At 35.7% G+C, this 27,647-nt stretch overlaps 1 protein-coding gene across 4 annotated transcripts in view; it reads left to right on the top strand.

Moving 5' to 3' along the window:
* Positions 1 to 27,647, top strand: part of EXPH5 (exophilin 5) — a 98,572-nt gene that overhangs the window by 37,203 nt on the left and 33,722 nt on the right. Inside the window, exons 2-3 of one of the 4 annotated variants that reach the window (XM_003764258.4) lie at positions 17,597 to 17,751; positions 19,704 to 19,863. In XM_003764258.4, coding sequence (XP_003764306.2) covers positions 17,597 to 17,751; positions 19,704 to 19,863 — 315 coding nt within the window. The other 3 variants (XM_023499471.2, XM_023499470.2, XM_023499469.2) reach the window with 3 other exon arrangements.

Below are 27,647 nucleotides of genomic sequence, written 5' to 3'. Positions count from 1 at the left end.
GACTCACATTAGCTATGAAATGCCCATGATATTCTGCCATCACCTCAAATTCAACATGCCCAAGTCAAACTTAGGCTGAAACTTATCCTGCTTTTAAACTACCCTCACTAACTTCCTGCTTTCTAGAAAATTTCTAGCATGTAGACTCAGCCCAGCATGTCACCAAAAGCTCTTTGAAGGCAGGGTACATGTCTTAGCCAATTTCTATATTCTCATAGCAACTACTACAGTTTTGAACATGGAGTATTCATTCAATTTATTGAACAAATAACATCTATATAATAAGCACTGCATCAGGTGCTAGGAATACAAAGACAGAAATGAAATTGAAATAATCCCTGCCTTCAAAGCAGTTATTGTCTATCTTGGACAATCAAGAGTAACACAGAGAAGTAAATACAAAACAACTAGTCTCAGAGGGATGAGATGAAGGGTACGGTAACAACTAAGGGAACTAAGAGAAGCGTCTTGTAGTAGACCTCAGATGATCCTTGAAGGTGATGAAGAGCTCCAAAAGGTAGAAGTAAAGCTAGGGAGAACATTCTATACTGGCTGTACTATGCCCAGGGGAAGGGCCTAGAATGGCACACATAGGGAAAGGTCAGGAGGGTAGTTTGGCTGAACATAAAGTCTAAGAGTGGGAGTAATGTGTGATTAGTCTATACAGATGAATCATAGTGAGGTTGTATGGGGCTTAAACCATGGATTGATTGATTTATGCTATTTATAATCCAAAGCCATAAATATTCTATTACATATAAATTATTAGAATTTGCATTACTTTTTTAATGTTATTCATATAATTAGTTTACATTTCCTTTATATATGTCAAGTTACATCAAGAGAAGACAATCTTGAAATATTATACATGACTGAGAAACATCCAATTTCAAATGTGCCACAGATAATCCACCCAGTGGATGATATACACATGGATAAGTGAAAGTTGATTTTATAACTAAATTCATGCATGTACATGTGAGTTAAGAAGAATATGAGAAAGAGATTCTAAGATATTTGCATCTTTTTATTAAAATTAGAAGTTACCAGAATGTGGAGATGAAGTCTTTAGCTTATTATCAGTACTTAGCACATTTCAAGAATTCAAATAACGTTTAATCAAGTGAAATCCTTGGAAATTTCCAGAGTGGCTCAAAACACATCCAACTTACTCTGTTTGCCTCATTGGTTTGCCTCCAGAATGCGCTGCACTAAATGACTACTAATTTCTTAAACCCATTCCAGTCCTGACCAGCCCCCAGGGAGGAATTTTCTTGATGATGCAACCCGTGAAATCATCAGGGATTTTTTCAACACTTTTCATGTGTAATTTGTCTGATCAATCCCTGTCTTTCTGGCTTAGCTATTTCAGCAGAGATACTATAGACCAGTGGTTCTCAAAGTATGGTCTAGAGAATCCTGGGGATCTCTGAAACCCTTTTAGAGGGTCTACAAATTCAAAAATAGTTTTTATTTCCAATATGGTAAATGTCTATAAATATAATCCAGATAAACAAAAATGCTTTGGAGAGATCCTCGATAATTTTTAATAGGATAAAGATACTGAAAACAAAAGTTTGAGAACCACTGCATAGAATCTAGGGGTTTTTCTTGTGGCTTAGATTGCACCATCAGCTTCCTTAAAGATTGAGGCAAGGTGCGTAGAGCAACATATGTTGGACTCTAGCATTACATGTGGACCTCAACATGATTGGGGAGAACATATTCAAGGGATTATTGAAAAACTTTCTTTTCATGATCCAAGGACTTTCAATTCAACCCAAATCCAGTATTTATTGAGTCTTTTTTTATTAAATAAATAAATGAAAATGAAAAAGAGCTTATTACATGCAAATACAGGGGACTTCAAAGATTGAAAAAAATGACATAGTCCCTGTCCTCAAGGAATTTACAGTTTACAAGCAGACACCTAAGTATGATACATGGTTGAGCATACTTAAGGGGAAAGGAGAAATGCAGAGAAATGCTTTTAGAAAGTTGAAGGAGGTTGAGATAACTTTTAGCTTGAAGAATTAGATAATGCTCAATAAAGGGAGTATTACATGAATTGAGCCCTGCAATACAAAAGAACGCAAGATATGGATCTAATGAATTCTGAGCATGGAGGAAGACTTGTGCTAATGCTTAAGGGTGGAAGATAGGGAAATAGTTAATTATATAGTTTGCATGTAATGTATTATCATAAGACCAGAAGTCTAGAGCTAGAAGGGATCTTAGATCCTATCAAATCCAGCCCCTTCAGTTTACATATGAAGAAAATGTGACCCAGACAGATTAAGTGATGACTTACTCAAAATCATGTAGGTAATAGGTAATACGTTTATATCAAGAGTCAGGAAGACCTGATTTCAAATTCAACCTCAGACACTTCTGGTTGTATAATCTGGGCAAGTCACCTCACCTGCCATGGTTCCATTTTCTCTTCTGTAAAATGGATTTAATAATAGATCTGCCTCACAGAGCTGTTGTGAGGCTCAAATGACATAACCCATGTAAAATGCCTTACAAATTATAAAGCAAATGGGAAATGAGCAAAACCATATGAACATTGCACACAGCAACAAGAGTATTTGATGATCAACTATAACCGACTTATCTCTTTTCAATAATTATATGATTCAGGTCTATTCCAAAAGACTTGGGATAGAGAGAGCCATCTGTGTCTAGAAAGAGGCCATGGGGACTGAATGTAGATCACAATATAGTATTTTGTTGTTCTTGTTGTTTGTTTTTTTTCTTTCTCATGCTTTTTCCCCTTTTAATCTGATTCTTGTATAACATGCCAACTATGTTCAAAAGAATTGCACATATTTCCACCTAAATCAGATTGTTTGCTGTCTTGGGGGAGGGGGAGATAAGGGAAGGAGGAAGAAAAATTTGGAACACAAAATCTTACAAAAATGAATGTTGAAAATTACTTTTACATGTATTTGGAAAAATAAAACACTATTGAAAAAAATTTTAAAAACAAATTTTAAAGGAATAGATAAATACAATTAGTATTTTTTTTCTACTGTATCAAGAAAAAGATAAATGTGAATTATCATTAGGGAATGAAAAGGAAGACCAGAATAACTTTGTATTCCAATCATAGGACTGTAAACAAAATATGAAATCTGTTCCAATTGACTTTGTGTCTCAGGTAGTTGTAATTGTTTTGGAACTTAGAAGCTTTTCACTAAAGAGACAGGTTTGGGGGGGTGGAGTGGATGCTAAAAGCTAGAATCTTTTATTATGAGTGTAATGTAATTCATGCAAAGGAAAACTTAAAACTTATCTCTGATGTTTGTGGGGAGGAGCAAGGAAAAGGAGGTTCAATACAAAGGACACATGAGGGTCATAATTATTAAAGGAAGAGGCTGGGCTTTGGTGAGACCATAGGAAGAAGCATAAGAGAGGCAATGATTTAGGTGACCCTTGCCTGTGGAAAACTCAGAATATGCCATGCTGTTGTTATTGTATTTATTCTTTATCTGACATATGGACTGATGTTGGGTCTTGTCTTACATAAAGCAATGCAGCAATTCAGTCCCAAAGGCCAGGAGGTTCAGTTGTCTTATTCTGGTGTAGCTCATTGCTTTCCCACTTTTGATATCCTAACCAGGGGATGCTGGCAAGGTCAAACTGAGAACAATATCCCAGAAGCTTCCAACCTGGATAAGGGGGTAGGGAGTTCTTAAAGCAGAGGTAACCTATTGTACCTGAGCTTTCTGGATCTCATCTTTGAAGTCATTCTCAAAAGAGTGGTTTGTTTGTTTGTTTTTTTTTTCAAATTACTGACCATACTTTGGCTTTTTAACTTGGGCCACTAACTTGTAAAAAATAAAAGAACATAGACTTTCCTTGAAAGATCACTTATGAGGAGTATTAATCAGCACCTTAAAGATGAAAAATATGCTAAGCATTTGTCTTAATAAAAGCAAGTGATGCATAAAATAGATCTGTTTGCTTCAATGGCTTGTTGCCCAGTTTCATATGACTTGTTGAAAGGGGAATTTGGTTAGGTCTCAGGAGAGAGATTTTCTTTGAAAAGAAGCCATATAGGATCATAAGCAAGTTTGAGATTCGGAGACTACCTATTATCCCTAGTGATGAGAATGTGATTGATTCTGAAATGTTTGGTGAAGATGAAGTGAAATTCATGTTGAGACATCTGGATCTCATTTCCTATCTGAAGTCACTGAATACTGGCATTAGAAGGGATCAGACTGGGAAGTATATTCTCCAGCACTCCTGGCTCCACTATGCTTCATATATTTGTGGTTTATAATTGTCAGTGAAAGAAGTATATGTGAACTCAAAGAGAGGAAAGAAAAATAGGAAGCAAGCTCTAGGTTTCAAGCAAGGAACAGAGAAAAAATGCTAAATAATGCATCGGGCAGAAGCAATTCATATTGCAAGTTTAAGAAAAAAGGTTTCTGAATAGAACCAAAAATGGGGTGGCAGAATTGACAGAGTAATTAGAATAGCTAACGCTGCCTGGGGCAAGGAGGAAGTACACAGCTACTGAATTTTGCACAGTGAAGAACACTTTTAAATGTTACTTTTCCAAATTAAAATGCCCTTATTTCTAATGCCAGAAAATTCTATTCTCTCAGATCTATAGGTATTGATTTTGTGATGAATTAAGTTGCATTTGCTATAGTGAAGACTCACAGCCTTCTGTCAGGGAAGGACAGATGATTTGCAGACTTTTCCTAGAGCCCATAAATTTGCAATAAAAAGCATTTTCTGATCTGGATAGTTGTCAGTACTTTTCCCCTTCCTTAATTTACATAATATTTAATTATCCCACCCACCCACCAGTAAAATATTAGCTCCTTGGAGGCAAGGAATGTTTTTCTTTTCCCTTTTGTCCCCAATACCTAGCATTGCCCTTCCCAGTTAATAAGCACTTAATAAATATTTGTTGAATGAGTAAACGAAAATGCCTTATTTCTATATTGTTTCAAGCTAATTGTTACAACAGAAAAGGTTACTGTGTGTCCCAAAACACAATTGTTCACTCAAGATGTAAGCCCAGTGTGTTATTGTGATTCCAAAGGCCAGTGGGCATCATGAATACAAGAGTTGGAAATAAAACAGAAAACAATGTTAAGCTTATGTAAACCTCTAATATATCTGACATTTATTACCAGTGTGATCTTGGGCAATTTATTTTTCTTACTAGGACTTTAACTTTAAAATGGGAAGTTGGACAAAAATAACCTTTTATTCCATATTTAGCTATAAATTATGGTAAGTGATATGTTGCTTGGAGATCCAGTTTTTTTGTTTTGTTTTGTTTTGTTTTTGCTGAGGCAATTGGAGTTAAGTGACTAGCCCAGGGTCACACAGCTAGGAAGTGTTAAGTATCTGAGACTACATTTGAACTAGGGTCCCCCTGACATCAGGGCTAGTGCTCTATCCACTGAACACCTAGCTGCCCCAAGATCCAACTTTTACTTAAAGTCCCCAAAGTGGGGATGGACTTAATTGTCAGAAAGTGTTCCCTCAGGATGAGCCTAAAAGTGCCTCTTCCAGCCATGCTTCTAGTTTCTCCTCTCTGAAGCCAGGCAAAACAAGTCTAATTCCCTTCAGCTGTAGACAAGTATCACCACCTAAGTCCTCTCTTTCTCTAGTTGAACATCCCTTTTTCCTTCAATCAAATCTTAGGGGATGACATGATCTTAAAATCTCATGATCCTTATTAAAAAATGATAAATCTCAGAATTTCAGAGATTTCAGGAATTATCTTGTAGAACCCACCCAGAACAAGATTCCCCTCAACTTTATTCCCTTTAGGAGATAGCCTTTTTTCTTATTGTAGAACACTGAGTGGGAGCAGATTTTTAAAGCTGCACATATTAAACCTTACTCTAGGAGATCCAGGTCTCAAGATCCCAAACAATTTAAATAAATACATTATCTCAATTCATTTGAATTGATTTTTTTTCTTTTAATTTTTTCAGGATACTTCACAACCTCCTACAAACATTTCTCTGAAGCCAACTAGCTTCTTGCCCCACTTTGTGGTATAGTTTTCATTATTTGTTTTAAGGACACATTTTCAATGTGCTGCTAATTTCCATTAATCCCTGCCACACCAAATGTTTTGAATATGGTCTAATTCAGGAAAAAAGACTTCTGATGACGTCAGCAGTGGCTCTTCTTTAGTAACAATCTTTTCAGAGCAACTTGGCACAGTGAGATACTGAGTTCTCAATTGCAGAAGTCGATGAAGGAAAAGAATCATTCTTCTCCATTTATACTCCATCCTAGGGAGGGGCATTCCTAACTAGAGAATCTCTTTTCCCTAGTGAATGAGAGTGAATACAAGATTAGCGATTAGAAGTGACATCTCTGAATGAAACAGGAAAACTAAGGAGGGCCATCCATTTAGTTTTTAGGTGTCATTTTCTGCTTATGAGAAGTCCTTGATTTAACTTAGGAATTCAGTCTTCCTCATGACATTACATGATGTATTTCAGGAATTTAATTCCCTCCAGAAGAAACATGGAATAGATAGTGGATAGCCCTGGCATTGGAAATAGAAAGACTGGGTTTTCACACATATTAGTTATGTGAACCAGGACAAGTCACTTAACTAATTTCTTGGTGCCCTCAGACAACACACATATTCTTTAAGCTGCTGAGAAAAGGTTCTTCAGTAGAAGTGTTTTACACTAATAAAATCACAGATCAGGAAAAAAATTCCCACTCAAAGCATGCCATTTGTAATTTGCTATGTATACTGGTTGTGGACAGGAGAAAGAAAATAGGTGCTTGATGTGGAAGGGGAGGGAGAAAGTGAGTAAGGAGACTTTAATGTTGCTTTACTATTATATAATTTAAATTAAGGGTCCATTTTTAAAAGGTTCAGCATTACTGAATAATTTATTTGCATAGGCAGTGAAAACTGAACCTACATAGCTAGAAAGAAATGAAATTGGCAAGAAGTAAAGCTTGGTGTTAAGTGTAGGGATAGGAATAATAGAAATTGTGACATTTGAATGGAGAAATAAAGCACTGGTTTTAAGATCATGAAAGGGCACAGGGAGATAAGATCAAGAACTAATAGGAAGTTTAATGAAAGAGGGAAAAAAGATCATCTAGGAAGCAGCAGATTAAAGAGAAATTTAGAAGAATCTCAAGGAAAAGATTAAAAAGCAAAAACAAAATGGCAGTAAGAATAATTGTGGCACTGGATACAAATAACTAGTAAAATGGAGACAAGTGAGAGAAAATATTTAGCATTTCTTCATTAAGCACTGAGAATAGTAGCTGTAATTCTAAACTTATGTTTGCTTGAAATGAGAATTTTTACAGATGCCTAATGAGAAAAAAAAAATACTTTCCTCAATCATAATTACACTTCAGTGGTATGCTTTTAATGCCATAAGCAAAGACATTTCCAAGAATGTTGGTGGAAATGGAAGTTTGGGGATATCATTTCTATAATCAGCCAAAGTTGACCGATAGGCAACAGGATGATAGGAAGAACATGGTGTAGAAGAAAGAGCACTAAACTGGATATCTAGAATTTGAGATGACTTACATTGAAAAAATAATTATCAAAATCTTGAGTAAGTCACTTTCCTCTCAACTGTAAAATTAGAAAAATAGAATATGATTTCTAAGATTGCTTTCAGCTCATAACATTATCATATTCAAGGTAGAACATGCAAGTGCAGTAAGAGAACTGAGTAGCTTAGTTCAGAGTAGAGAGAAATCATTTCTGATCCAAGAGAAATTAAGTTTTATGACATTCAGTTATGACCAAAAAAACTAATTGTTTTGAGTAACTTTTGAAAAATAATTAATACTGACTACAAAGGGTTATTACTGTTTATACTCTAAATTTAACCAAAGCTTTACAAAATGATAATGCAGATTAGGTCAGATGTCTGCCACCTAGCTAGACATAGCTGTTGTCACAGCGGCAATTTATCAAAAAACAACTAAGGATTGATTAGTTTGATTAGTATCAGCATTTTCTTTCCTTTATGGATAGCAGTAGTCATATTTAATTAAGTCTTCTGGGGAGAGTGGGAGGGACAAATATTTAAAATAGCTTGTTTAGCCTGACAAGTAAAATCTGATGTCAATTTTGGTTGACTTCTTTCTGCTCCTTTGATGTAAAGATGGACTTTATTGTGCTAGTATTTATCCTAAAAAATGCACCTGAACTATTTTGCAAAATAAAAGAATTGGAAACAAAGTAGATGTCCATGGGATCGAAATGGCTAAGCAAATGATCATACTTGAATGTAATGGTATATAACTATGATCTAAGAAACAATAAATACAGAGAAGCATGGACAGTTAGATGAACTGATTCTAAGTAAAATAAGTAGAACCAGGAAAATGATATGCTCAAGGACTCCAGCAATGTAAGTGGAAAGAATAGCAGCAAAACAATGAAAACTGAACACTATAAAATTATATGACCAAACTTGAACTAAAAAGAAGAGTTATGAAAAGGGAACTCCTTCCTTTTTTTTTTTTTTTTTTTTTTTTTTGTAAAGGTATGTGTCTGAGGGAGGGAGTAATGAGTGTAGAACACTACATATAATATCTGAGGAGTTTTTTGATATATTAGTTGCTTTTTTTTTTAGATTACACATATATAATCAAATTAAATATATTTCCACATTAATTGTGTTGTGAAAGAAGAATCAGAACAAAAGGGAAAAATTATAAGTAAGAACAAAAGAAAAGTGAAAATAGTATCATTCAATCTACATTCAGACTCTATAGTTCTTTCTCTGAATGTCACTCGTGTTTTCCATAATGAGTCTTTTGGAATTGTCTTAGATAATTGTAATGTTCAGAAGAACAATGTCTATCAAAGTTGATCATTGTACAATCTTAATATTAATGTGTACAATGTTCTCTTTCCTCTGCTCACTTTACTCAGCATCTGTTCATATAAAAATCTTTCCAGGTTTTTCTGAAATGCACCTATAGTATTTATATTTTACAATAATTTGTTAAGTCATTCCTCAATTAATGAGCATCCCCTCAATTTCCAATTCTGACCTGTATCCCCAAAGAGAGCTTTAAAAAAGGGAAAGGACTCACATGTACAAAAATGTCGAGTTAGGCCAGAATGCTGATTGCATGAACAGCTCACAGTCTTTGGGATCATCTGGGATATGCCGGTTAGTTTTGTTTAACTATATTTTCCCTTCTTTATTCTCTCTTAGAAGGGAATGCAGTAGAGATATATTAAGAAATATAGGTAATGTAAAAACAAAACAAAACAATGAAATTTTAAATGAACCTAAGAGCTAATTTTACTATTCATTTTGCATAATTAAAATAGAAATACCTTTATGAATTAAAAATGTATGTCACCTTGACACAGCAGATGCAAGTAAATATGAATAGAGTCAATGTGATCTAATGGAGAGAACTTGGAGTCAAATATCCTGAGTTTGCTTCAATATTTATTAACTGTAAAACCAGGGATAAGACACAACCTCAGTATACCTATCTATCAGTGAAACAGAATAATAATACTTATATTGCCTATATCACAAGCTTGTTGTGAGGATCAACTTTGGACACCTTAAATGCTATATATATATATATGGCAACTTATGACAGGAGCACTATCTATGAGGATTCTCCCTCACTCCACCACATGGGTTAGACTAGTTTTTCTTTGAAAGATGAAAATGTTGTACAGGGGTCCTCAAACTTTTTAAATAGGGGGCCAGTTCACTGTCCCTCAAACTGCTGGAGGGCCAGACTATAGTAAAAACAAAAACTTTATTTTGTGGGTCTTTAAATAAAGTAACTTCATAGCCCTGGGTGAAGGGGATAAACAGTCTCAGATGCTGCGTCTGTCTCGAGGGCATAGTTTGAGGACCCCTGCCTAGGGTGCTAGAGCTCAAGATACACTTCCCTTGAGGAGACTTCCTGGTAGCCTCTGGTCCAACTGATGTAGCTATAAGGTCTCCCAGAATGTGCAGGGTTCTTGCTATGTATCAACCCATCTTTTTTTCTGGTTATATATATTTCTCTGATAATATCCTTTGACTATTCCTAATATACAATTACTCATTTATAATTATATCGATCTAGTCTTGCCCCCCTTTACTCTTCTCTGTTGCCCTTTAGATTAGGCCCAACTTTGCTTTGTGGAATATGATATCACAAGAAGAACTTTGGTATTTAAATTAATGCCTTTGTTTCAGGCAGAAGAAAATTGAAATCATTAAAAAGACCATGTAATGTTCCAAAGGCAATTCAGAGAGTAATATGATATAAATGTGAGTCATTATCATAATAGATTGCAAAGTCTCCCAAAGATGATGTAAATGGTTTCATATTATTTGTATTAAATAGCAGTTGAGTAAAAAGTACAGAACAAATGTAGTTTTTTTTAATTATAAATGACCTTGGCTGAATGTGACCATCCAGCATACTTAAATGAAAAGTTTCCTGACCCAAAGCAGTATCAGAGTGAAATTCAGTTCAGGCTATTTTGCCTAACATTGTTAACTGGTCCCAGAAAAAAAGGCATGGAGTGAAACAGCATTCCAACAATGCAGTTGGCTCGACAAGAATAACATTTTTGCACATGCAATAGGCAATATAGTAATGGTAAACAGGCTTGTCCTTGAACTGCTGGGTCTCAAGAGCTAGCTTAGCTTTTTGTATAATCTATACTTCAGTCAGTAAAATTCTGTTAGATAAGGCAACATGACCTTATTATGGGGTTTGGTTAATTTCTCTCTCCTTTACCTGTTATGATTCAATCATTGTCAGTTGTATCTAACTCTTCATAACTGCTTTTGGAGTTTTCTTGGCAAAGATACTGGAATGATTTGCCATTTCCTTGCCCAGTCCATTTTACAGATGAGGAAATTGAGTCAAACACAATTAAGTGATTCACTCAGGTCACACAGGTAGTAATTTCTGAAGCCAGATTTTAACTCAGGAAGATGAGAATTCCTAATTCCAGGTCTGACACTCTATCCCACTGTGCCACCTAACTCTTATCTTATTGTGTGAGCTAAGTCAACAGTTACCACATTTTACACCCTAATTGAGACATAGCATACATCACTGCACTCCTATTTTATATTCATGGTTCTCATTCTACTTGGAGTAAATGATTTAACTACTATGATGTTTTAAGGTAGTTTTAGACTGGGGAGGGGAGGGGAGAAATGACTGATTTTTTAAATGCATTCTTTTAAGCCAACAAGCCCAGTCAGCTGTTTAAAGTGTACAAACTATGTATTTTTTTAAGTCCAAAGGAAGTTTGGAGTGTGAACTATTTTCTATCTTAAGTAATGGCCAAAACTATTTCCTTTTGCTACCATATTAGAGAAAGCAAAGTCCTTTTTGGGCTACAATTATATATCCCTCATTTTCAGAGAGAAACTCATCTCTTCAAAACAACTTGCCTTCACTGTATCCTGTCCACAGAATCTCCTGAATGAAATTCTTTTTCATGAAAGATGCAGTCTATCCCGGTATAGTTCTCCATCTACTATATAATCCTGCCTAGTTTAGAGTAAGTATGTAATAAAGGCTCACTGAATCAACATTTATATTAAGAATTTACTATGCCAGATCAGAGAGAATGGGACTTAGTTTTACATCTCACTTCTAACACATATAGGTCATGTAATCCTGGACAAATCACTTTAATCAATCAATACATTTGCATTTATCAAGGTAGCATGGCATAATAAACAGCTGTCCTGGAAGCTAGGAGGTTCTGGGTTCAAATATCACCACTGGTATATGTGGCTTGTGTGGGAGGCTATTATTGCAATGAGAAATGATAATCATTGAACTTTAAGGTAACTAGAATTACTGTCTAAACTGACTAAAGCTAGACATTTTCAAGGTCAAGACTGCTTTACCAAAAGGAGTTTCTTCTCCAGGGAGTTCTCTACAAAAGCTTCTTAAATTGCAGAGTCATATAACTGAATGTGGGGGTGGATGGGGGTGAAAAATTTGGCAACAATAAAAGCTTTCTGAATGCAATAACCAAAAATTAATTCAAAATCAATGAGTAATGGATCAGGGGTGTTTCTAGCAGCACTTGCCTGTGTTGCATCACGAGATTTCATTGCAGCCTTGATTCTGAACACACAGCGTGTACACTTTGTACTGAGCATGCACAAACATTGCCAGAAATAGCTCAGCTCAGATTTGGGACAGGGTCGAGTAAAAACTTATTGGGTGAAAGGGGTCTCGAGTTTAAGAAGTCCTGCTGTATATTGATCAAACCTCAGTTCTGTTTCCTAGAACTTTTTGATAGGTTACACCAAGTGCTGGGAATAAAAAGCTAGACATACCAACACTCAAATAATTTACATTCTAACAACAAAGATAATATCCATATGTAAGTATACACACACAGATACACGAGTAGAGAGGAAGGAACATGTATATACTTGACCCATATTTATACATACACACACATAGATATGTATATATGAGAGATGTTGCAGAGGTAGAGTTGGCAACTAATTGTATAGGTAGAATAAATAAGAGCGAGGAATCAAGAATAGTACAGAGAATGACTATCTAGTGCTTGGAAGGATAGTGAGAGCTAAGAACAGGAAAATCTGAAAGAAGGCTGTTTTTGAAGAAAGGTAAGTGCTGCTTTGGCTGTGTTGAATTTGAGTTGGCTAGAGGACTCAACTTTTCAGTGTCTCCACACAACTTTTAAAGACTGTAAGTTATAGATCGAGGGCTAATTTTCATTGATAATGGGAATTTCAACATTAAGAATTCCTTTCAACAATGAGTTTGTAGTTTTTGCTTTGTTTTGTTTTAAGTGTGTCCAAGTCTGAAATTAAATTGAATGGGTGAATTAATTTGAATTTGTTTCTCTTGAGCTATCTTCTTTCCTTATTATATCCCTTTCCTGGAAATTCTCTTGATAGGCCTATCTCAAAGTTAAACAGTAACTTTCTAATAAATGCCAGGGAGATAACAGATGTAATCACTTGATCTAAAAACTGGCTTGAATCAGAGTACTTAAAAGCAACATTGTGATATAATGGCTAGAGCCTAACTTGGCATCAGAAAGAATTGGGTTTAAATTTTACTTCTGTTACTTTTTGTGCTACAATGCACTAACTGTTACAATGCACAAATCAATTTGTCACTGCCTCAGGCAAAGAGTTGCTGTTCCGCATCTATGGAAGAGGTTTCCAAATTGGAGTTTACTACACCAGTGTAATCACAAGCTTGGAATACCACCTCTTCCCAAACATACACACATTATTATTAGTTTTTTTTTTAATGAATATAGAGAACTTTTTTGAAATGTTAACTTAAAACTCTCTTTTATCATCCTTTATGATCATTCTTTATGATGATAGAAGTGTGTTGCTAAGTTAATTTTAGTTAAATGATTTCTTTACAGTATTGATGCTAAAGTATGGCATAAAATGGTATTCTACAACTGTCATCACATAAATATTTATTAAGTAATTAAATAAAATAAATAAAAAATGTATTAAATAGCCCAATTCACAAAGAGGCTGTGTTCCAAATGTTGGTGTTTAAATTTTAAATACATTTCTACAGCTATAAGTGGAAATTCTCTTATGAACCCAGTAGGTATTGCCTCCCTCTATTGGAATATAAGCACCTGAGCCCAGGTCCCAGTCTTTTTAAAAAAAAATTTTTTTAATCTTTTTATTTTCAAAACATCTGCTGGGATAATTTTTCAACACTGACCCTTGCATAGCCTTATGTTTCAGATTTTTCCCCTCCTTCCCCCCATCCCTCCCCTAGATGGCAAGCAACTCAATATATGTTATACATGTTAAAATATATGTTAAATCCAATATGTGTAAACATATTTTACAATTTCTTGCTGCACAAGAAAAATCAGATCAAAAAGGAAAGAAAATAAGTAAAAAACCAAAATGCAAGCAAACAACAACTAAAAGAGTGAGAATGTTATGTTGTGATCCACATTCAGTTCCCACAGTCCTCTCTCTGAGTGTATATGGCTCTCTTCATCACAAGATCATTGGAACTGACATACATCATCTCATTGTTGACAGATGCCATTTTTTTGGCTTTTGCTTTTGCATCATGCTTGACATAGTGTTTTTGCATTCATTCATATAACCCACAATGTGAAAGAAATGCTGAATGTATGTAATGAAAAATATTAGAAAACAATACTAATGGCATGCAAGAAATTAAGCAAAACATTAAAATAATGTAATGGAATAAGAGTTTTTATATAAAAAATTGTAAAATACTAATTCACAAAGAAAAGCATATTTAGAAAGAGGAGGATGTGGATGGAAAGAGAAGGCTTTTGTGCATATTTAAAAGAAAGTTCAAGGGCTTTAGAAGCTGATTACTATCTAATTTTATTTGAGAATTCTCCTGTTTCTGAAAATGGTATTTCTCTAACAAGTGTTTTCTTACTTTAAGAAATTCTTTTACTTAACCAGGTTATTTTTCTGGAGATTCTGGAGACAGAATAAGTACACATGAGAGAGAGATGAAAAGGGAAGGAAAGATTTTTTTAAAAAAGAGATGAACAAGAGTTAGAAGAAATAAAGAAGGGGTTAAATGAGATGTATCTGGGAGTGAAAGGAAGATAATGTATTATTTTGTTTTTTAAAGAGAAAAGTAGCTTCCATGATGCTTTATCCCCAAATCCCCTGGAAGCAGAGACAAGAAGAAAGATGATAGGGAAGAGAACTTGTGTAAGACAGTTACCAATGTTACTGTCCTCCAGAATAAGCAAGGGCAGAGCAGCAAGAGAGCAATGGGAGAGGACAGAGGGGATGGTGTAACTCTCCCATGTTTTGAGGCAGTGTGAAAACTTGAATCCTACTTGACACTGTGTGATCTTGGGCAAATCTCTTAAACCCTTCTGCAATTATTTCTTCATCTGCAAAATAATAACACATATTTTCACAGGATTTACAAGATTGTTATAAGGTTGAAGAGAAACAAAATATGTAAAATACTTTGCATATTTTAAAGTGTCATGAAAATTTCATCTATTATTAGTTGAATATTGTTACATTGGTAACTTGGGAATCACCTCTTTTGGTTAAAGGCTGAAGCTTCTAATCTTTTAGTTTAATATCTATTATTGTCTCTAGTATCAAATATAAATTCCTCAGTTTGATATTTAAAACTCTGGTATTTACAGACTGACTCCTTCCTATTATGCATTACTTATTAAGTATTCTCCTCTCTATACATGCTATAGTCCAGACATACTAGTCTACTAGCTATTCAACACAAAAAAAAACACTTCATTCATCTTCTACCTCCATACTTTTCACTGGCTATCTTCCATGTTTGAAATGCTCTACCTCCTCAGCTGTTTCTTAGAAGCCCATAACTTCTTCTCTATCTCCTGCACTTCTGTCTGAGACCTTTCTCTAAAATTACCTTGGATATACTCTGTTTTTGTTTCTCTCTCAACATGCAGAAATATGTGAACATATACATATGCACACATATACATGCGTGTACATCTAATATAAAATATAGATGTAGATGCAAATGTATATACAAATGTACACACATGAAGATGTACATAAATACACACATTTTATCTTTTCATTAGAATGAAAATTTCTTGAGGATAGGAAAATTTTGTTTTTCTTTGTACTTTAGTTGCTCATGGCAGTTCTTGGTATAGCAAGCATTTAATAAATGCTTGTGATTGATTATTATGAAAAATATTTGAGGAGTAAGAAAAATGTCAGCTGCAGAGAAGCCTGGTAAATATGGGCAGGGACAAGCATGTTTCATAGGCAAAATAGACTATTTGCAACCTAATTTTTTTTTAACTGCCATACAGGATTGGCAAGCCTAGACTGGATGAGCTCTGGTTCTTTGCCCAATGACTTTATGTTGTGATTTGATTGGTTCAGTATCATGGCTAGAAGCGGAAATCTTACATATCCACTGTCAGCCCGTGCCACTCATCTCTGATATATCATTCCCATCCCCACCCCACTTTGTGAGAACATAAGACAATTAAAAATAAGGCTAAGTGACTGAATCATCAGACAGGCTTCCCCCAAACAACCACATGACACCAATCCAGCGTGTTTGTTTTATAATGAGTACTTGCAGCACTAGATTCACAGTAGATGCAATTGTTTTTCATGCTCCCTCTACACTCCTTTGTGCCCCCTTGCCTTGTGATCATTCAAAGACTTATCCTCCATGTTATACATTCAGGCTACCTCAGATTCCTCTTGTCAGGAAGGAAATCACTGGATTAAACTACATATGTCATAAGTATTTAACTAATACTTAACTAAATGTTTAAGTCTCCTCAAAATGTCAGACCATATGTTATTTTCAGAGGACCTAGTCATTGGAAAAAACAATATTTAAGTCTAACATGTGAATGCAGGTCCAAACTATGGAAGGGTCCCATGGTCCTTAGTGTTGCAGAGGCAAAGCAGATGGGAATTCCTTTGTTAATGTAATTTCTGCCAATCTAATCATATACTTTTCTTATTTTGAACCATTTGGCAGTAGCAAGGGCTTGCATGGCAATAACTTTCCTTGCTGGGTCTTTAGTAGATATGGATTATAACATATGCTGGAGCTGTTGTCAGGCTGTGGATTTCCCACGAGCACAGTTGAGGGCCCTAGGCTGGAAGATTGGTGATTTCTGAGATTTGGGGGGTTAGATCCTGTGCTGGTTCATTAGAGTCTGAAAGAAGGTGATGAGCACAATGGTGGTATGTGCTTTGGCTCAAATCCTGGTTATGCTAATAATAATAGTCAGAGTGCCAAGCCTGGAGTCAAGAAGACTCATCTTCCTGAGTTCAAATTTGACCTCAAATGCTTACTAACTGAGTGACTCTGGGCAAGTCACTTAACCTTGTTTACCTCAGTTTCCTCATCTGTAAAATGAGCCAGAGAAGGAAATGACTAATCACTCAAGAAAACCCCATATGGGGTCATGAAGAGTCAGAAACAGCTGAAAATGACTGAACAAAAACAATAATAGAAATAGTAATAATGTGTTACTTTGGATAAATCACTTAACCTCTTATGACCTCAGTTCCTTCATCTGTAAGGGGATTAATTTGGGACTAGATCACGTGCAAGGTCCATTCTAGTCTAAATCTTAACTTCACATGGGCATAAAGCTCACCCTGAATATTTGCATAACCTCTCCTATTTTCATGGCTACCATTATGTTTACTTTCTCTGGGACAAGTTCAAACTAGAATTTTTCAGTTTCTGGGAGTTTGCCCTTTAATGTCACTACTAGGTCAAGTGCTAGCCCATTGCTCAATCAAGTTTGTCCTAATTTTCTTGATATTCATTTTGACTGTTGGTTAAACCAACAGCTTTTAGATGTATGTATTAGGATAATAGCTGAAACACTAGAAATCAATACACAATGAATGGTAAACAGTATAATCTGTATGGGGCTGATGTTGTAACAGACAATATGACATCATGGATATATTTGATAAACTTAACCTTCAGCACAGAGACATGTACTTTTTGCACAGAGCATAACTTTCCAGAGGCAGATGATACCAGGCTGTATGTAAACTGCTTAAACAAATATATGTATACTTCTATTTCATTTCAGCAAACTCCAGAAGACAAAGAGAGATATTAGATGGCTCCAAGGGGTGACTGGTGAATGGTTTGAAGAAATCCAGAGAAAAAAGTTTCGCAATGACACCGATGTCAACCAGATGTTAAAACAACCACTCACATACAGACTAAGGAAGACGAAAAATGGTGAGACAATGTGTATATATGTTATCTCATTTCATAGCTCTGTGTGTATTGTGTGGAGGGTGGACAAGAGGAGGAGATTGAGTTGGTTTTTGTTTTATTGGAAAGAGGGAAAAGGAATCTGAGGAAGGTAGTTCAGACCCGTGATTTCATTGGTTACAAGGAATTCCCAAAGTGGAATCTCTCTTTACCAGTATGGGAATTCCCTCCATTGATAGATGAGCAACTAGGATCATATAGGATCATCTAGAATTGGAAGGGAACTTAGAAACCAGATAGTTTAATTCTCCCATTTTGTAAATAAAAGTGATCCTCAGAGTGGTTAAGCAATTTGCTTGTGATCATATAGTTAACATAGGTAATAGATAAGACTTGAACCTAGATCATCCTAACTACAAACTAGGTCTCTATCTACTATGACATGCCTATTAGTAAGAATATCATGGGAGTCTATCACCTTCAAGAGAACCTAGTTCACCACCAATTTCCTTATGGTACTTCAGTGACTTTGTACTTTTGATTGGAATCCAATACAAATTCCAGTGAATTGCTGATATTAACTTCTTAGGAATAATCTGACATTCATAATATAAAAATTATTCTTCATTTTTGCAACATTTGCATGGGTAAATGAAGTATAAAGATTTGTTTTTAAGATTAAACCTATATAATAATGATCTTTTTCTAAAATAGTTTCATATAACTATTTCCATATATTAACCTATTCCATAGATGTCCTTTAGTTCTGTTTTGGACACACTGAGAGATTTTAATAGAATATCTAGTTTTTAACATCCAGTAGGTGGTTGGGGACACCTAGCTGAAGTTCAGGGAAGAGACTAGGATTAAACATATGGATCTAAGAGTAATTTGTATGAAAATGAATTAAACCCATGAAGGAAGGAAGGAAGCATTTACTAAGCACTTACTATGTGCTACGATACTATTTCATATGGTTCATGCGATTGCATATGTATAACCTTTTGAAGCTCAAAATCGTTAAAAAAAAAAAAAAAAGAAAAGAAAAAAGGAAAAAAAAGGTAAAAATAATTGTTACATGTAATTGGGGAAAATAAAATGTTAAAAATTCAAAAGAATTTTTAAAAAATCCTATTGCATTTAATCTTCAAAACAACTCTAAGCAGTAGGTGCTGTTATTATCCCCATGGCACACTTAATGAATTGAGACAAAGAGAATTTAAATATACCCAGGGTCATAAAATATTTAAGGTAGGATTTAAACTCAGGTCTTTTGGTCTTCAGCCCAACACTCCATTCACTTCACTACTTAACTGCTTCAATAAGAATTGATGAGATCACCAAAAGAGATTAGATAAGGAGGTGGAGGCCAGGGCCCAAGATGGAGCCTAGGAGGTACACCCCCAATTAGAAGACTTGAGTTCTTTAGATAATAGAAGTAGATTCCACAGACAGTAATCGTGAAAATCCAGAGAAGTGAGAAAATCTAAAAGGAAAATGTCAAATGCAGAAGTGAATTTAACAAAGAATATGGGAAAATGAACCAATCTGAGAGTTAAGAGGTTGTGGACAAATATGAAGAAAACAGTTTCAGTTCAGTGATGAAATCAGAACTACACTTAAGAATTGAGAAGAGGAAATAAATTAGAATATAGAGTAAAGCAGATAATTTGGAAGTTACTTGAATTTCCTTGTCCATATGAAAAGTTGATTTTGTTTTAAATCACATTTTTTTAAATCTGCATTTTACATAATACCTATTGCTATCCTACTGAACCATTAAAATAAAATTTTCTAAAGACAAATAGCAAAATAGCCAAATGAGAAATGAATGGGTTCTATTCTCTACCTGCTTTTTTTTGTTGTGCTCACAGGTAGACAGGATGGGAAATGACTTTTGCCTGTTATAAAGAGAGTGATATTCATAAAATTTTGAGTTTGGAAGTGATCATAATGTTGTTGATGTTTGCTTCTAGATTCTATGCATTTACCCATGTCAAGATCTCCAAATCTTCCAAATAGAAACAATCCCTCATCTACTCGCCGCCTGGGCTTCCGGTCATCTCTAGCTTCACTATTCTCCTTTGGAAAATCAGGAAAGGAAATTATCAAGCCTCAACCATCATCACATCAAGGGTAAGGTAACCACAGATCAAATGTATATTCCATTAGCCAGAATACTATCTAAGAAGCAGGTATTGTGTTTTTTATTCACTATATTAGCTATCATAAGATCGAGGGTCAATAATACTACAATTCAACAAAAATTTATTAAGAACCCTACTACAAGTAATGTATTGTGCTAGGCAAGGAGGATTCACAAACAACAACAAAAATTAAACATTCCCTGCTCTCAAGAAGCTTTCATTTTATGGGGGGACGAGGGTAGATACAACATATGAAGAGAAATAATTTCATGATAATTTGAAGAGAAGAAAGAATTAATATTGAGGTATTAGAAAAAAGCACCAAAAGTGGTACTTGACTTGAGCCCTGTAGAAGCCATTCATTTTTTAAAGCGACTTATTGATTGAATGATTATAGGGAGCTAGGGAATCTAAGAAGAGACAATAAGAGAAGATGCGTTAGGAGACAATAGAAGATGTATTATGGTCCATACCTGTAGTTGGTCCTATAGGACCTGGTCCTATAGCCTAAATGAGGTTCTATGAAGTAGAAATCTTCTCTGAAATGAAATTCTCACCTTGTTGCTTTGGGACTAGCTTTTGGGACCATGATTTATTTAGGAAATCAGGAACTAACTGTCTGGAAGGTATTCTATACTTTCTTCCCATTTCAAAGAATTCAATTGGTTCCCTAGCAGTACAGAGGTACTTGGTATTTTTAGTATGGAATGAGGAAGTACCTGGGGGTGAAAGAGGTGAAGTCCTTGAAAGACTGAATGGAAGTAAATAAGAAACCTCAAATGGACTTTGGGGAGTGACTTTGAATCCCACAGACTAAGCCAAAGAAAATCTTTTGCTTGGCTCAGTCATGGGATTCAACCTTGCTAGCCCCTTCTAGGGTTGCTGGATGATTGCCTAGTTTGTGTAGAAATAAAAAGAAGCCCCATCCTAAAGTTTCCCTAGAACAAAGTTCAAAGGTTGGGAGGATGGGGAGCCAGTGTTAGGAGCAGCAGGGCTTATTCTTTAATAGTTCTAAATAAGTCTGTTTGTCTGAATTCACTACACTATCAAATTTTTTTCTGGGATTTTTTGGGTTTTTTTAAAACAAGAAACAAGTCTAGGGTTACTTTCAATTGAGCTGACTGCTAAATATTTTAGTCACGTCTCTTCCTGGTTTAAAAAAAAAAAAAAAAAAGCTTCCCACCCTTTTAAGGTGTTGGCTTGGCTTGTGATTTAGTTCCGTATGAAGACAAACCATTAGGAGCAAGTCGGCCTGCAATCAGTAAAGGTGCTGGAGGAGTTCTAGCTGCCTAGGGAGACAGGCACAGTGACAGCCACTGCCAAAGTCAGGTAATGAGGCTCACAGGCACTGCTGGCAAAACCTTCTCTTTGCTCAAGTTAGTCCCTCTTCCGTGGCTGGAAATCTTGCAGCTCCCACCTCAGGGCTGTTTTGTTCTCAGATTTTTTTTTTTCAGATTTGGGAGGTAAAACAAAAGTAGGGTGTTTTGTTTTGGGATATCCTTACCAAGACTACTGATTGATCACCTGTGCTGGAATCATTTTTGGTAGGTAAGAGTGATATTTTTTTCCTAACCAAAATTTTGGAAGGGTTTATAATTATTCTCATGTTTAGGCACTTTGAGACTGGATCAGAAGAGCTTGAAAGAAATGTTTCTTTTAGAGAGAACAAGAATGTTTTTATATGTGATACAGGTTAGGCTTTTTGCATGTGGCTGGATTTTATCTGATTTTCACTAGTTACTGTTATTAAAAATAAGATAGTTCAAGTTAAGGAAAGCTGAGGTGAAGTTTGAGGGAAACTTGTAGCTTATCACATTGATCTCTACAAATGTTTTTAGGTTGTTTTAGAAAATGTGAACCAGAAAACTTTAAAAGTCTCTTTGATTATCCCTTATCATTTGCAATTCATGTGCTATGAATGAGGCTGTACTAAAGACTTTCAACTTTATAGTCTGACAGCTATCTTCCATAAAAGCTGCATAGACATTTAGCTCTATATAACCTCATTCAATAAAAATAGCATATATTTTTCAACTAGATCCATGATTTCAAGGGGTTGCTAATTATGCATGAATTTAAAAAATTGTTAATTAGAAAAAACCTGTCAAATGGAGTCATTTAAGTATGTGTATTTTTAACTTTGAATTTTTTATTTTTATTTATTTTTTGTAAAGCTTTTTATTTTCAAAACATATGCATGGATAATTTGACAACATTGACCCTTGCATAGCTTTCTCCTCCTTCCCTTCACCCTCCTCCCCCCCAGATGGCAAGTAATTCAATATATGTTTAACTTTAAATTTTAATAATTTTTAAAAATTGGCTTGTTTTAAATGCATTTCATTTTTAAAAGCTAAATATGTGTTTATTTGATCTAACTCTTAGCCCAGTATTTTATACATAGTAGGTACTTGATGAATATTTGTTGAATTGACTCATCATTAATAAATATCTGTTGATTTTAATAATACACTGGACTCATACTTAAGGAAGCCATGGTTCCAGTCCCTTAAAACTCACGTGCTGGAGCAGCTAGGTAGCACAGTGAGTGAGTAGAGCACCATCCCTGAAGTCAGGAGGACCTGAGTTCAAATCTGGCCTCAGACACTTAATACTTCCTATCTTTGTGACCCTGAACAAGTCACTTAAACCCCAATTGTCTCAGCAAAAAAAACAGACAAACCAACTCATGTGCTAAGATACAGATGAACAATCCATGACCAGTCCCACATATTCATTTTATATTTTAAAACTATATGAACGCGGCTTAAATGAATATGAATCTGAAAGTACTCCCTCTCTTCAGTTCTTTTATACCACGTTGGATAATGTGACTTGTGCATCACTGGCTCTATGGGTCACTCAAACTTGAACTAAACCTGCTTTTTATTAGTCATGCTGATCATTAATCTCAAACTACAACTGTAAAATCCAGTAGAGGAGGTCTTCCCTGCCTCCCAGCACATTAGGAAGAACTGACAAAGCACTCAGGAAAACAGTCACCCTGAACAAGGGAACAGTCAGGTTTATACTTGCTGAAGTAGAGGAAAATATGCTACATTATTACTTGCCAGATTCCTGAGAAATAAAGGAACAAAATATGGCAGAAGCCTTATTGTAAAATTACCTTGTTAGAAAAAAAAAAGTATAAATTATCCCAAATCAAAGAAACTATTCCCCATCCTGAACTAAATTAGCCCAAAAAAATGTCTTTTCCTTCTTTCCTTCAACTGTTTGTTAACTCAAGGAGTTGACTAAAAGTATCGTCTTTCCAGAGACTGTTGACTCATTATATCCATGAGCTCTTCTAATCACTTTTTCAGAGCTACAGAAGTCATCTCCAGCAAGTTGTCTGTGGTTTTGATATCCCAATATTTGTAAGCCAACACTGAGGGCGTTTAGGGAATATGCTTGTTTGCAAAAAGGTCAAAGTTCCTCTTCTTTGTTTCACAAGCTCCTCCCGAAATTATTTCATCTTTATTTTTAATCCTTTACTTAATCCATTAAACGATACCCAAATATTAGTTCTTGATTCTACAGAAAAGAAAATATACTGTTTACATTTCACTTAGCTTGCTCTCACCGTTTTTCTCAGCCCAGGTAAATTAGATGTATATTGAATTTAGTGCAGCCTACACAAAAGTTCTTTTAATAGGATCGTTGATTTAGAATGGGAAGGGAAATCAGAGGTTATATAGTCCAACCCTTTCATCTTCCAGCTGAGAAAGCCAAGGCCCAGGGATTGCAAAATCTTAGACTTAGACCTGGAAGAAATTTCAGAAGCCATTTAACCTGACTCTCATTTTATAGATGAAGAAATTTTAAGCCCAAAGAGAAGGGACTTTGTCCAACTTGTACTCAGCATAAGTGGCAGAGTTGGGATTTGGACCCACGGTCTCTAACTCTAAATCTGGAGCTGTTTCTATCACATCAAACTCTTGATAAGGGACTTATGTACGTACAGTCATAAACACAGTGAAATACTGAGGACAGATTTGAACCAAAGATCTGTATGCTGGATTTATTGCGCTGTGCTGCCTTCCTCTGTTTGCTGTTGTTGATAATGATGATAATAATCGTGATTTTGTTTTAAGGTTTGAAAAGTGCTTTACACTTTGAACTTAATCTTATTCAGGAGACTGAAGTTCAAAAAGGGCCGTATGTGATTTTCTTAGGCTTTTTTATGCTACTCTTCTTAGAATGTAATTGAAATAAAGTTAAGCTTTTTAGAAAGCCTTACTTAAAGATTATTATTATTAAAATTTTTTAAAGGGGAATTAAAAAGGGGAAAGGCTAGAAACTATTCATACCTTCAATCTTTATCTGGGAAGAAAAAAAATCCTCCTGAAATCTTTTTGATTCTCTAGGGGTGTCCTGACTTCTCTTCTTGCAAGAAGTTCTTATATAAGCAGTAAAAAGAATCTGGCACACTTAGAAAGAAGTCTATCAATAGGTAGCATTTTTCCTTGGAGTTGCTCTTTGTCCCAACTCTAACATCCCCTCATAAATAATATGAGACACGGCAGTAGTTTTGACATAGTGAAAGTGCTGGACCTGGAGTAAAGATATTTGAATTTAGATCTATGCTATGATAGTAGTAATTACATGAGCAAGTCACTTACGTTCTCCTATTCTCAGGGTTTTGTTTTGTTTTTTTCCAACCATGAAATGAAGATAATAATGTTTTCCCTACTTATTTCCAAATAAGTGCTAAATACTATCAAACCTCCCTAATTGATTCTCTCACAACAAAGGCTAAGTAAAACCTTTTCATCCTTCCTCAATCCCTACCTCTCATTATGCTTTTTCAAGCTACTCCCTCAGGTGAAGACCTCACCTAATACTTAACTGGAAAAAAAAAATGAAGCCATTTAGCAAAAACTCCTTCATCTTCTTCTCATGTCACTCAACTATCTTCCCCCAGTATCTGTCCCCTACTATGCCCCAACACTTTCACCCCCATCTCACATTAAAGTGACGCTTCTTGTCAAGACCTTGATCTAAAACCTCCTTGATCCTGACTTTTTTCTGACTCTTCTCCTTCACTGACTGCTGCTCAGCCTCCTTTGCAGGATCTTCATTGAGGTAACCCACTAATGGTGGGCTCTCTTGTGGGCCCTATGCTCTTTCCCTTCTATAATTTCTTGATTGGTGATCTTATCAGCTCTCAGAAGTTCAATGACCATCTCTACACAGGCAATTCCCAAATGTAAATATTCCCTCCTCTCATCACCCCACATGCCCAATCTGTTGTCAAATCTTATCCTTTTCACCTTCATAACATCTCCCATATAAGGTCCCTTCTATCCACTCACACAACTGCTGAGCTGGTATAGGTCCCCATCATCTCAGTCTTAACTACTGTGATTGCCTTATAACTGACCTCTCTTCGTCCCCTTTCCAAACTATCCTCTCCTAGCTGCCAAAGGGATTTACCTTAACATCAGGTCTGACAATGTTGTTCAGGCTCGGGGGGACCCCAAAAATGTTGGGGTTCCAGACCAAAGTGTCTTGGATTCATCTTCAAGTCGAGGAACAAAGTTTATTATAATTGTAACATCAATTAAAGCAGACTAAATTCCAAAAGAAGTTAGCAAAAAAGGAGGAACAAGTAACTGATATGCTAATAGTGTAGCTTAGAGATGGATGTTAGGAGTGGTATGGTTCTGACTTTGTGAGGAGGTGCTGTACCCATAGTTCTCTGCACATAGCTGGGGGCTCAGGAAGGGGCAGGACTCAAGAACCTTTGAGAGATGTTTTTAGGTTTGAAACATCACTGTGTTAAATGGTGGGCACCCAATTTTGTTCTGCACTTGCATTAACTGTAAGCACCTCATTATTGTTGCTCATTAATTTCAGAAACACTGTTATCACTGACCAACAGGCTGTTACCTGACAACCAGCAACATTTGTGGCCTTAGCATCCTGCTCATATAGAGTAAACTGGGTCAGGATGGCCTAAGGGAAGAAATAGGTCATTTCTATCTCTATCACTCCCAAAGCCAAGTAGCCTCAGAGTTATTACTACATCCTTCCTAAGTGCTGCAGCACATCAATGTCACTCCTTCCCACCTCCATATAAACTCTAATGGTTCCCTACTTCTTCTAGGGTGAAATATAAAACTCTCTGTTGGGCACTTAATGATCTGGATGCTTCCCACCTTTCTAGTCTGATTATTTTTCTGCCCATCCTGATCTGTGATCCAGCTCTCCTGGCTTGCTGCTCCTCACATATGATTCTCCATGTTTTTTACTGGCTATTCCTCACACTTAAAATGTCCTCTGCCTCCTAGCTTCCAAGGCTTCATTAAAAACTTAGCTTAAATTCTACTTTCTGCAGATCTTTCCTAGTCTCCCAACTCCCACCCCCACTCCCCACCAATATACATGCAACATACCTTCTCTGTGATATTTTCTTCCATTTACATTGTATATTTTGCAATGTCTCATTTTTTGGTATGCTATTTCCTCCATTAAAATAAATTCCTTGTTTTCTTTGTATCTTAGCACAGTGCACGGTATGTAGTAAATAATAAATGCTTGTTGATTGACTACTGAATCACTAGGAGGAAAGTAAACTTCAAATCACCATATAAATAGGAGTTGTCATTATAGGGTGTCACAGCACTTAGCACAGTGCCTGGCTTATATTAATGCTTAATAAATTCTTTTTCATTCATTCATTCATAATATAAAGGTTCCCTGGTGTAGCTAGTCAAACAGAATTTTTCCTACTACTCTCTAAGCCAGTGTTTCCCAAACTTTTGACATATGTATACCCCTTCTATAATTTTCATAACACTGAGTACCCTTCGTCAAAAAAAAGGATGTATTTTAATAACAATCAAAATATATTTATTTTTTCTTTTTTGGTACATACACAAAATAATAATAAATGAAAAATAAAATTAATCATAATAAAATATAAATCCATACCAGAAGGTTTGTTGCATGTGGAAGAAGAGCAATTGTTGGAATTGGCTTCAGACAGATTCTTGAAAAATAAACATAAGGAGTATACTTTAACATCATTCTGGTTACAAATGCAACATGTGTATCCTGTTTTAACAGAAAAAGTTCTGAAATACATCTTGCCTTTTCCAACTTCATATTTATGTGAAGTTGCTTTTTCAGCATTTGTAGACATTAAGTCAAAAAAAGGAACAGACTATTGGATGTCGAGCCACAACTCTCTGCCTTTTATCCATAGCTCCTGATTCTCTTAACCAAAGTGGATTAGTTGTCATTCACTGGAGATATTTCATTCTTCCCTGTTTCTCTGTAACTTTGCTCTAATATCCACTTAGAGGAGGCTGGGTGGTGCAATAGGCAGATAGATCAGTAGGTCTGGAGTGGGGAAACCCAAATTTAAATCCTACCTTAGACATTTACTGGTTTTATGATACTGGACAAGTCACTTAATTTGTTTGTCTCAGGCTCTTCTGTTAAGGGACAGGTCAATTCTCTGAGAACCTCCACAGCTGTGGATCATAACATCTGAAGGAGGTGCAGGGCAGCCTTTGCTGACACAGGTGTTTCAGACTAGGAATGAGATAAATTGGAGGCAGAGGAAAGAGGAGAGAGGTCAGACAACACAATGGCCTCTCAATCTCCTTGTATCACAAGAGGAGATCCATTCTGGGTTGGATCTCCAGCAGCCACTGTCAGATGGCTCCCATGTCAGCAGCTCTCCCCTGTATTCCAACACTCTTCCACTGTAAAAAAAAAAAAAATGGAATTAATAACTGTACCTACTGCTAAGAGTTATTTTGA

The sequence above is a fragment of the Sarcophilus harrisii genome, chromosome 3 (genome assembly GCF_902635505.1).
Source record: "Sarcophilus harrisii chromosome 3, mSarHar1.11, whole genome shotgun sequence".
NCBI lineage: Eukaryota > Metazoa > Chordata > Mammalia > Dasyuromorphia > Dasyuridae > Sarcophilus > Sarcophilus harrisii.
This window is presented reverse-complemented; position numbering and strand designations above follow the sequence as displayed.